This window comes from Abramis brama (assembly GCF_963993115.1).
Source record: "Abramis brama genome assembly, chromosome: 24".
Taxonomy (NCBI): Eukaryota; Metazoa; Chordata; class Actinopteri; order Cypriniformes; family Leuciscidae; genus Abramis; species Abramis brama.
This window is the reverse complement of record NC_139986.1, coordinates 110,454-122,559: the sequence shown is the minus strand read 5'-3', so window position 1 is coordinate 122,559 and position 12,106 is coordinate 110,454. Positions and strand designations below refer to the sequence as shown.

Sequence of the window (12,106 nt, the reverse complement as noted above, 5' to 3'; positions counted from 1 at the left end):
CAACAGAGTATTTGGAGTCTCGTTTGAACTGATAAGAAAAAAAGCGAGCAAATCACGCCGGCGCGATTGTCGAACCCAGGGGGTTAAAATATTAAAACACAGCATTCCATATGAAGTGAGCTCATGATCTCTTCCACCCTCACTACCTTCGACGGTGGGACGATCCTGGGGCTATACGGATGTTCCAGAGGAGGAAAGTGCTGTTGTGGGGCATTTATGCTCACAAAATGCCACCAGCTGGCAGAATGGTCCCAGATTCCCGTCCAAGGCCCGTAAGTTCACTTCGTCTCATAACGAAGGCTTATAGGGCTGCTGGATAGGCCGCCTATGCCCTGCATGCCATGGCCATTCTGCAGGTCCATCAGGCTAAAGCTCTAAAAGAGCTGCAAGAGGGTAGACACTAATGTGGACGATCAGTCCTAATCGATATCACGGACGAGTGAACGCTGGCGCAACTTGCTGCCGCTGCTCGCCATTAGCTCACCTGTTCTGGTTTGTACCTCTTCTGCCGTTTTTACTGCCCATCGATGCTGCTTAAAATTACAATGTGGGCTGGTAGGACATACATTCTGCTTGTCTGTGTCTGGCTCTTTCTACTGCCTGTTCACCTGCTAGTGACGGGTTTGCTTCAATATTCGGCCAATGATCTGCTCCGGCTGCGCTGTCACCTGCCTGGACCTGTGCCAGAGGCTTTCCACCTTCATCCGGACATCGCCTTCCAGCCTCGCCCGAGATATATCCACAGAGGGTCCCGCTGGAATTTCCACCACAACAACTCAACAATAATAAAATCCATCTGGTCCAGCTCTCGTCGCCCTCAACGTTCCATCAACCGGGCTGTCGACCACAGCGTGTTAGCCCGCCTAGCTCGGTCAGCTAGCACCACCACCAGCTGTGACAACACCGCACTCAACTTTGCTCTGCTCAACATCCGCTCACTGACAGACAAGGGACATCTCATCCAGGACCTCATCTCCGATAGTAAGCTAGACTTTCTTTGTTTAAGGCGAGACACGGCAGGCAAAAACATTGTGTTTTTTTTACTGGTCAATTTTGAGATTTCTGGATATTTGTCTTCAATAACATGTCTTCTTTCAGACTGTGGTGAAAAAAATTCCGAAATACACATTTAGGTCTTTATTTTATTACACTTTGTCTGTTTGCGTCTGTAGATTTCGCGTAAATTCAACAAAAGTTGTCGTTGTAAATCATCCCGCCGATCCGCGATCTCTGTCTGCTCTCTGTCATCACAGGCACGGCTGGAAAGCTCTCTCTTCACTGTACAATGCTGTCGGATCCAAATATGGTCATTTCCTTTTTATCAGCAACCAATCGCGAAAGTAAAAGGGCTGAATGCGCAATCTCATTGGCTGATGATAAATCTTTAAAGCCCGTTTTCTCAAAATGACTTTTCTCTCATACTCCAAGTACGACATCTCCACTTCAGTAGCACCTATATACACCAAACTTTCCAGTCTTGTACCTAGTTATATTATGAAGACATTTACAGAGGGATTTGTAAATATATTATTCCTAGCCTGATTTATATAACATTTTATTACAAAAAAACTCTTTTTAAGGCTATTGACAGTATATTCTGATTTACAGGATAACAAAAGTAGATATCCATAAATCCCTCTCTAATTTTTTTCCCCATCTAATATGTGAACACAATGAAAAAATTATTTTTAATCTGGCTTTATCCAATACTCAGATTTCGTTTTTTAAAATATATACAAATTAGCGCATATTTAAATAGATATTGCCTAATTTGCATATTTAAACATTAAATTACAGAAAACTTGTAATACATTTTTTTCTCATCTTAATGTAGGTAATCAACTGGGAAAGTTTCATGGTGATACCTGCTAGTTAAAAATTTTACCCTATTCACCTGTAGTGTCTCGCCTTAACTGAGACATGGCAACAGCCAAACAACTTTTCACAGCTGAATGAATCCACTCCTAGTGGGTTTGTTTACATCCGTCAACCCTGTGGCTCCGGCCGGAAGTGGAAAGTCTCGCCGGTGTCTGTGCCTGTTTTTAGCTCGTTCGAATCTGCTGTCTGCAAGTTTTCTGGTCCCACTCCAACCATCATTGCTACTGTCTACCGCCCCCCCAAACCAAATAGTGAATTTTTAAATGATTTTGCTGATTTTCTTACTCATTTATCCTCTCTCTCATCAAACATAATACTGCTGGGTGATTTTAATATCCACATGGACAATATCAATCTGCCTCTTACTAAAGACTTCTCCTCCTGCTTAGAGAGCTTTGGATGCCAGCAATATATCACTTTTCCCACACACTCAAAAGGACATACCCTGGACTTAATTTGCTGCTCTGGTATCACTCCTTCTGATTTTACAGCTGTTGAACTTCCCATAACTGATCATTTTCTCATCTCATTTACTGTGAAACTCACTCTCTCCATCTCTAAAGTACCACGCCTTATCTCATTCTGGAATATAAAGAATATCAATCCTATCACTCTCACTTCAAGTATCCACTCCTTCTGCCCCCCCAACACTCACAATCGATCCACCCCTGATCTGTTTCATTTTCCGTCTCCGCCCCTTGGTTCACCCCCGATCTTCGTCTCATGAAAGCCAAAGGTCGGCAACTTGAACGTCTCTATAGGAAAACTGGTCTCACTATTCACAAAGAAATGTACAATAATCACATCTTACATTATAAGAACTCCATTGCTAGCACCAAAACCCACTACTACTCCAGTATAATCATTGCTAATAAAGGAAACTCCAAGTCACTCTATTCTCTACTTAACAATTTCACTCAACCCTAGGACTTTCTCCCCCCTCACTTGTATACAACTGATTTTTGCAACTCCATTATGTCATTTTTCAATGAAAAGATCAAAAATATTCTCCAGAACCTTGGAATTATCCCTCACCTCAGCATCTCAGCTGACAGCTTCCTTCCACCTCCCAACTATCTCTGAAATCACAGAACTAATAAGGAAATCCAAGGCTTCCACTTGTCAACTTGACCCATTTCCCACACAACTTGTTAAAGCCTGTCTTCCCTCCCTGGTTCCCCACATTTCTGCTATCATCCACTCCTCTCTCACCACTGGAACTTTCCCTAAATCATTCAAAACTGCTGCCATTACTCCAATTTAAAAAAAAACCTGGTGCCAACCCCTCCGACTTCAACAAATTCCGTCCTATATCAAATTTACCATTCATTTCCAAAATCCTCGAAAAAACAGTTGCCTCTCAACTCCATTTCCATCTATCCCATAATAACCTGTATGAACAGTTCCAGTCTGGTTTCCGCCCACTTCACAGCACCGAAACAGCACTAATTAAAATGACCAATGATCTCCTTATGGCAGCTGATTCTGGACTCCTTACCATTCTCATTCTCTTCGACCTGAGTTCTGCTTTTGATACCATTTGTCACACCATCCTCCTCAACAGGTTATTTTCCATCAGCATCACCCACACTCCGTTAGACTGGTTCACATCCTATCTCTCTGGCCGCACTCAGTGTGTTCAATTAAAGTCTTTTAAATCCAGTCCCTCCACCGTCACTTCAGGTGTTCCCCAGGGCTCTGTCCTGGGGCCCTTACTTTTCATCATTTATCTCCTTCCCCTGGGCAATATTTTCGCAAATTTAACATACAATTCCACTGTTATGCTGATGACACCCAGCTCTACCTTTCGACCAAACCCTCATCCACTCTCCCACCAACCTCTATTACTGACTGCATTTCTGAAATAAAAACCTGGTTTACACAAAACTTCCTCAAATTAAATAGTAATAAAACTGAGGTTCTCCTCATTGGCACTAAATCCACTTTATCCAAAACCAACAGTTTTACTCTCACTATTGACAGTTCCTCCGTTTCACCCTCCCCCAGGTTAAGAGTCTGGGTGTCATCCTTGACAGCACATTATCTTTTCAATCTCACATCAATAACATTACCCGGTCTGCCTACTTCCATCTACGAAACATTAATCGCCTCCGCCCCTCCCTTACTCCCCACACTGCAGCTGTCCTTGTCCACAGTCTTGCCACTTCCCGTTTGGACTACTGCAACTCTCTCCTCTTCGGCCTCCCTCACAGATCCCTTCATAAACTTCAACTGGTCCAGAATGCAGCTGCCTGCATAATAACCCCCTCCATTCACCACATCACTCCTGTTCTCCAACAGCTTCACTGGCTCCCAGTCCAATTCCGTATTCAATTCAAAATCCTTCTGTTAACATTCAAAGCCATCCACAACCTATCACCCCCATATTTGTCTGATCTCCTCCAGGTTCCAACCCCCACCCGCTCTCTTAGATCCTCTTCCTCCATACACCTGTTCGTTCCCCCTACCCGTCTCACCACTATGGGGAGCAGAGCTTTTAGCCGCTCTGCTCCCCGACTTTGGAACTCACTACCTCCACAACTCAGAAACATCGATTCATTCTCTCACTTCAAATTGCAACTCAAAACACATCTGTTTAAAACTGCCTATCATATTTAATGTCACATGCTCTGCCTTTTTCAGTTGTTCTTCTATTCTTTCTTTATTTATACTTTTACTGTTTTTAAATGTATTATGTATCTTTGTACGGTGTCCTTGAGTGCCGAGAAAGGCGCCTTTAAATAAAATGTATTATTATTATTATTATTAGTTCTGAGCCAGGATTGATGCAGGAACTGCGCTTGGGGACCAACTTTGCTCTCTGAGCGACAAAGGTCACAGCATGGGCTCTCTGCCAGACAATGTCCACCATGGTGTAGCAGTAGCACCATCTCTGGCTCAACCTTGCTGAGATGAGGGAGGTAGACAAAGTCCGCTTTCTTGGTGCCCCCCCTCTTGCACAATGCCCACTTCGGCATCAGGTCACACAGTTTGCAGCCCGGACATGATGGAAGGCAAATTTCCACCTCCCCATGTTTGGACGTGACTCACACACAGCCCAGCACAGGTCGCTGTGGTGCATTCAGAGGACATGCAACTTCCTCACAGTTACAGGCCGGTTTGAGTTTTATGGAGCAAGGTAGGTATTCCATCATAGCCACAGGATCAGTTAGCATTTCCCAACACTTTGCGCTGGCTCATAAGGACAGTTAGAGTCTGCTATACAATTAAGTTCGCCAGACACCCGCACAGGTTCAGCGGTGTTCTCTTTACCTTGTGGCAGAACAAAGACATCCCTGTCCTGCATACAGATATTGCAGTCCTATTGGCTAGGGAAGCACCCATACAGAAAAAAAAAAATATTGAAATATATTTTAAAGTGTCAAAAATATATGTGGCATATATTCCAAATACATTGAAATATTTTATCATTTTGAAATATATCCTGAAATATAACAAAAATATATGATGTTGAGTGTGAAATATATTTACATTTATAACGTAATATAAAATATATGACAAAATATATGGTAATAAAATGTTTAGCTTGCTAAAGAAGGGTCGAAAATGTATTTTGAACATAGTAATTCCTCTACCTTTTCCCCTATACACAACAGTAGGCTACCATATTTCACTACTATATTATGACACACAGCTATAATAAATACTGTACTTACATTTAAATGACTGCAATGTAAAATGACAGATAGTTGCTTTCCTAGAACTATTAGGCCATATTAGGTGGCATGTACCTAACACTAAGTGCAATTATTAGATTTATTGTTGTGTTTTATTGACATCTTTCCTGAAGTCATTTAAATATTGAAAATATGCACAATATTCATGATGCAAGTATAACAGTGACACTCCAACAGTGAAGTACACTTAAACAATAGATAAAACTCAACTGGGGACAGCTGTCAACTCAAAAATAGCTAAACTCAGATTTAAAATGAAATAAATAAAAATGTTAAAAATAAATTGAAAATGTGTTGTTTGTTTGTGAAAATGTTAACTTTTTAAATTTCAAAATATATCTCAAATTAAACATTAAAACATATATGAACATACAGTATATTTTGTCAGTAAATATATTGACATATAATTATATTCACATATTTAACTAAAATATATTTTCAAAAAAATAAAAAATATATTTACATATATTTAACTAAAATATATTTATTGGGCCAATTTCAAATATTTGCATATATTCCAAAAATATATTCTGAAAATATATTTCAAATATATTTCTTTTGTGTATGGGCAATAGGGCCTGTTCCTCCAGCAGAGATGAAGAAGGGTCTCTACAGCCCTTACTTGATCGTGCCAAAGAAAGGCAGTGGGTTGCAACAAATCTTAGACCCTGCACAAGCTCCTGTTCAAGATGTTACCACATAAATGTTTAAAAAAAAATTAAAAGAGAAAATACATTTTGCTTTGACACCGACTATTTCTTCGGTTTGCTTTTGAGGGTCAGACATATGAGTACAAGGTCCTCCCTTTCGCCCTGTCCCTGTAACCTTTCATCTTCACAAAAGCTGGACTCACTATGACAGCACGTCTCAAGATGAGTGTGCTCAAGATGTTCAAGGGAAAAACAGCAGACGTCATGTGGATATCACGCCAATCTGTTGTTGCTTAAGCAGCCCTTGGACAGACCTTGCCTTTCGTTGTCACAACAGATGCGTCCAAGACTGGTTGTGGTGCCATGTGCAATGGGCACACAGCGTCAGGCTCCTGGACAGGACCATTACTGCAGTGACACATCAGCTGCCTCGAGTTGCTAGTAATATTGCTGGCCCTGTGGAGGTTAGTCTAACCGTGGATCCAGGGCAAGCACCTATTGGTCCGGATGGACAACACAGCGACAGCCAAGGCAGTTTATGCTCATGATGCATGTCACAACTTTCGCTGCAGGCCACTCACATTTCAGGCGAATACAATCGTGCAGTGGACTCGCTCTCACGATGAGTTACGCTTCAGGGGGAGTGGAGGTTGGTCCAGTTGATCTGGAGTCCTTTCGGCAAAGTGCAGGTAAACCTATTTGCTTCCCAGGAATCCTCCCATTGCCCACTGTGGTATTCCCTGACTGGGGCCCCCCTCTGCACGGCCCCCAGGGCCTTCGAAGTATGCATTTGTGTGAGCCTACAGAAGTTGTGCAAGGTCAGAGAGAACGAAGAACCAGTCTTGTTGGTTGTGCCGTATTGGCCCACCCGGACTTGGTTCTCGGGGCTCATGCACCTCAAGACAGCGCCTCTCTGACGAATTTCCCTGAGGAGGAAGTTATTTATCTGGGACAGGGCACAATTTGGCACCTGTGACGAGACCTGTGGAATCTCCATGTCTGGCCCCTGGATGGGACAAAGAAGACTTGAGTGGGCTATTACCAGCAATGATAGACACCATCACTCCGGCTAGAGCCTCCTCTACCAGGTGGCCTATGCTTTGAAATGGAGTCTGTTCGCTAACTGGTGAGCTTCCCGAGGGGAAGACCCACAGAGATGCACAGTTGAGTCAGTGCTTTCCTTCCTGCAGGAGAGATTGGAGGGCCGGCTGTCTGGCTTGATTCCATCTGGACCACGGGACATAATTGCATAATTTTACCATTTCTACAGTTTAAAGTGAGCAGCGCGTCAAAACACCAGATCAGTTCACAATACAAGCGCTCAGGGTTGTTTATGGTAATGATCTTTTGGCTCTACATCCTGTAATATTTTTATCTAGAGCCAAACCAGCTTCATTCAAGCCCTTTCCGCTCTGTGCGCATTGCTTCTCTCTCCCACTAAAGACATACAGCGCCACATTAAGAGCTACAGGTGACGCGGTTATTTTGACAACAGTAGCAGAAACACAGTGAGCAAAATAGATAATTTTGCTAAAACACTGCAGAAAACAAGAATGCAGCAAATATATTTATCTGTCAAACAGATGTCTGACCATTTAACTAAACCAGGTTTGTGACAAGTTAACATGTGGCACCTTTAGACGTTTTGTTTTTTCCATATATTAAGCATTACTAATCAGCACATTAAGAGCATTTCATAACTAACAATGAAAATTATGTAGAGATGGCAAAGGAAGATAAAAAAACTTTGAAAATACTTTGAAAGTTATCTTTGTTTTCTGCTCATGATGACAGTTTTTATTATTAGATTATGTATATTGTTTGTTTTTAGTAGTTTATTACTTTGTGCAAAATATAAAAATGGCCCATAATGGCTTAAGAGGTAAACCCTGCAGCCCCAGTATGTTTTCTCAGACCCAAGGTTTCTATGTGCCATACACATAGGTGTCTAAATGAAAAAATAATATATATATATATATATAATTGCCTGATAAAACTTCTGATCTAACCTTTAATATTCCTACCCAGTCTTTTGGTAAATATTGGTATTTTTCGATCATTGGCTTTTGTTTACACCTGCCTCAGACAACGGTCACGCTGATGCCTTTCCCGATTGCATCAATGCCAGACGCATTGTTTTCAACATGATTGAGCAGCAAATCAGCAATAGTGTATCTATTTGTTAAAATGCAAAAATCAGAAGCATAGAAGCATTTTCACTAGTGGTCTCAGAAGTTTTGTGTTAGAGGTCGATGCATGTTAATGACAAGAATGTGCTCACTGATCTCTCTGGCGTTGACGGTCAAGTTGTACCAGGCTGCTGTTTCTCGATCCAAACGGTTGGCCACATACACTGTCCCATTACTAGGATCAATTCTGAATATCTGTCGTGTGTCACTGCTCTTTGAAATGCTGTATCTGTTCAAGGAAAACAATTGTTATTTAGGGCAATTTTTCTCATATACTTCTAATGTTTGTTACCACAACCACATGCAGATTTCAACCATTCACAAACAGCATGTAAATCAAAATATTATGGACTGTCTATACAAGCACATAGACTATATGGCAAACATAATGTATTCTGTTCTGTAGATTCAGAATCTCTCGGTCTGTTTCTCCAGATTGCTCCAAATTTACAGAGGGTTCTCTTCTGGTCTAACAATATTAAACACAACGTGATTGATGAATGTAAGCTAAGTAAGTAAATTAATGTTTGGAAATTTATGGTATTGGAATTTAAAGCAGCTCCTCTCCTAGGGAGACTGGCATGGGTTGTGATGGACCTAGATAAGATCATTGATCCACCCCTGGGTGTAAGGCCAATATTGATAAGGACCGAATGCTTACAAAACACCATACATGTTTGCCTCAATTAGACTTGATGACTGCAGCGCGAAACAGCATATTCTCAATAAAGTCTCCTGATCTTCGCTTCTGAGTTTCCTACAATAGCCCTGAATCTCACTAGCCTGACAGTAGAAAAGCGGCTATTGTGTCATGTCGCTAGGTGGGCTTTGAGGGGTTGAGATTTTGCCATTTGTGTTCATGGTTTTTTGTTCATGGTTTAGGGGTTAGTATGGGTCCAAACGGGAAAGGAGAAAATGGAAAATAAAAATGAAAATTACCTTATGGGGTTGTTGGTGGTGTCTGTGTCTCTAGCATAGATTGTACCGACTTGAGTGCCAATTTGGGCGCTTTCTAGAACTTTCCAGCTATAAGATGTTTCAGAAAATATGGGTGGTTCATCCACATTTGTCACAGTAATTTTGAGTGTTGTCCTGTCTTGAAACTCATATGCACTTAAAAAACGTGTGTCTATGTTTTCATTGATGGCCTCTACAACGATGACGTACCGCCTCTTGCTCTCAAAATCCAGTGGCTACAGAGAAGAGAGAACATTTATAAAAGACAGAAAACACATAAAAGATCTCCCATGGGGGTTGTAAGGCTTTTTGTATATCTAAAAGTACTGCCTCAATATGACTTTATCTTTCATAATATAATATAATATAATATAATATAATATAATATAATATAATATAATATAATATAATATAATATAATATAATATAATATTATTCAACAAAATTTTAATAATAATAAAAGTGTCTTGAAGGTTTGATGCTTGAATCTGAGAACATCATGTCCAACATTTGTAAACTATGGTTAGATGATAATACATATACATATAACAGGATTGTACTATGAGACCTGATCCAGTATGACAATCCCCTCTTGAGTGTCAGGGTCCGTCTGGATTGTGAAGGTGCTGCTCTCCTCAAGATCCTCTAAGCTGTAGTTCATTTTAGCGTTCAGACCAACATCACTGTCATCTGCCATTATTCTTCCCACTGTGGTGCCCACTGGGGCTGACTCTGATATAGCAAATGTGTACAAATCTGGACATAAAGAGGAAAATGACAGAACACTTTCAATGTTCATGTGCTTTGGCAACGGAAACACAAAAACTACATAATGTAATAAATCACTGAATGCTGATAATGATATAAATTGTCACCACTCACACACCTATGTGTTTTTTCTGCTATTGTGCAAATGTTCCATAGACATCTATTATTTAACCCTCTTAGAAATAGTTCCCATCACCACATTATAAGATGTTATCTTATGTTATTTATTAAGCTGTTTTCTATGTGAGCAACATTGGCTGCTCTACAAAAAAAGCATAAGTTGAGTCTCTTTTAGTGTTTTTTACTGTGCAACTGCAACGTGTCAGTGTAGAAGGCAGGGAGTATATATGAGGGAGATAATAATGAACTAAATAAGACAGCTGATAATCATAAGTAACCATATAAACTAACAGGGACATGATCAGAAACCGAAACTAAACGGCAGAAAACAGGAACTTAAGGGAAGCACAACAGAATATCAAAAAAAGAGTCGGAGACCGTGACAGTGGTTTCCCCTCCCGGAAGGCGAGTACTCGCGCCGTAACTAAACTTCCAACAGTGGAGGGCTGGAGAGGGCTTTGGAGGTGGGCATGGAGCAGGTGATGGACAGGGACGAGGAGGAGTTGGTGGAGATGAACACCACGGAGGAGCCGATGGTGGGAGGAGCCAGGGTGGAGTCTTAGTTGAAGGGCTGAACGCAGAACCCGGGGACTGATCAATGGAGGCGGAACCAAGGTACGTGGAAGAACCGTCGGAGCAGAGGGACGGACCAGGGCGACACCAACTGCCGGAAGCCCAAAGTGGAGCTGCTGTCTCGCGGGACCAAGGCGGAGACTTGGCTGACCTGGGTGACGATGGAGCAATCGAGGACGATTGAGAAGCCCATAGAGAAGGAGAAGCCAGGTGGAGCCGAAGGGGTGGAGGGTCGAGGCACAGCCGTAGACCCAGAAGTCTGTGTCGGAAGCTGAGCGCTGACCGACCAAGGCTGATCCAGATGGACGAGGGAGCCCAGAGGAGTCCTAGGGCAGACGGGCCACTGTAGATGTGAGAGAACTCAGAGCCGGGGCAGAACCGACGGGCTGAGAGGCCGAGGTGCAGCCGGAAACTCTGCCTCATGCCAAGCTGGTGGAGGAGAAGCCAGAGGCAAAGCTGATGAACCGCACGGCGCTAGCGGCGGGAGCAGAGCCAAGGAGCTAGACGACACCAGTAGTGCAAGGAAGGAAGATCTACACCAGAGCTTAATTTTGTGCAGAAAGCCAACGCTTTTTAAAGCATTTCAACCCCAGCAATTAAGCAATACCCCTGGATGACAGAATCAACCAAGAGGCTAAAGCTTACTGCTGGAATTGTTTGCTGTTTGGGTAAGTTATTTAAAATCAAATAGGTAACGGGACTGAGTTAATTCTGGCCGCTGCCACTGTTTTATATTTTAAGCCTTAGTTTAGATAAGTTATTTTGCAGAATTACTGGTCAGTCTGTAAATTTACTAACTTAGTGACATGCACATTTGCTGTAATTCTGCATAATTGTTCAATTTGTTCCCAAATCATACAGTAAGTTTAGTATGGTCTGTTACATATATTTAATCAGCTGCTGTGCCAGTCTAATGATATGATTTATTATCAACATATGCGGAAGTGTTGCTCACTAATATGCTTTGGTCTGAGCGCTGTCATGATGGCTTGCATTAAATTCTGTTGGTTTTGTGGACAGTTGTCACCATATTCCCCTGAAATGACACACAGATTGTGTGATGATGCAATTCTTTGAAATGATTTTCATTTTATTACTTAATGTATAGTTTTGGTGTTAACTCTCATGCTCACTCTGATGTTTGCTTGTGGCATTTCTTGTCAAATGTAACATGCAGTATTATAGAAGAGGATACAGTAAGCTAGGCTGATTTTAGGCTGAGTTTACTTTTTTACTGACGAGAGAAGGGGATGAGAGGGCCAAGGTTCGAGAG

General features: G+C 41.8%; 1 protein-coding gene across 2 annotated transcripts in view; it reads right to left on the bottom strand.

Moving 5' to 3' along the window:
- Positions 1-12,106, bottom strand: part of cdh19 (cadherin 19, type 2) — a 78,742-nt gene that overhangs the window by 22,695 nt on the left and 43,941 nt on the right. For both annotated transcript variants that reach the window (XM_084102661.1, XM_084102662.1), the window contains exons 6-8: positions 9,941-10,128; positions 9,355-9,608; positions 8,508-8,644 (exon numbers count right to left, since the gene is read on the bottom strand). In XM_084102661.1, coding sequence (XP_083958787.1) covers positions 8,508-8,644; positions 9,355-9,608; positions 9,941-10,128 — 579 coding nt within the window. The remainder of the gene's footprint in view (positions 1-8,507; positions 8,645-9,354; positions 9,609-9,940; positions 10,129-12,106) is intronic.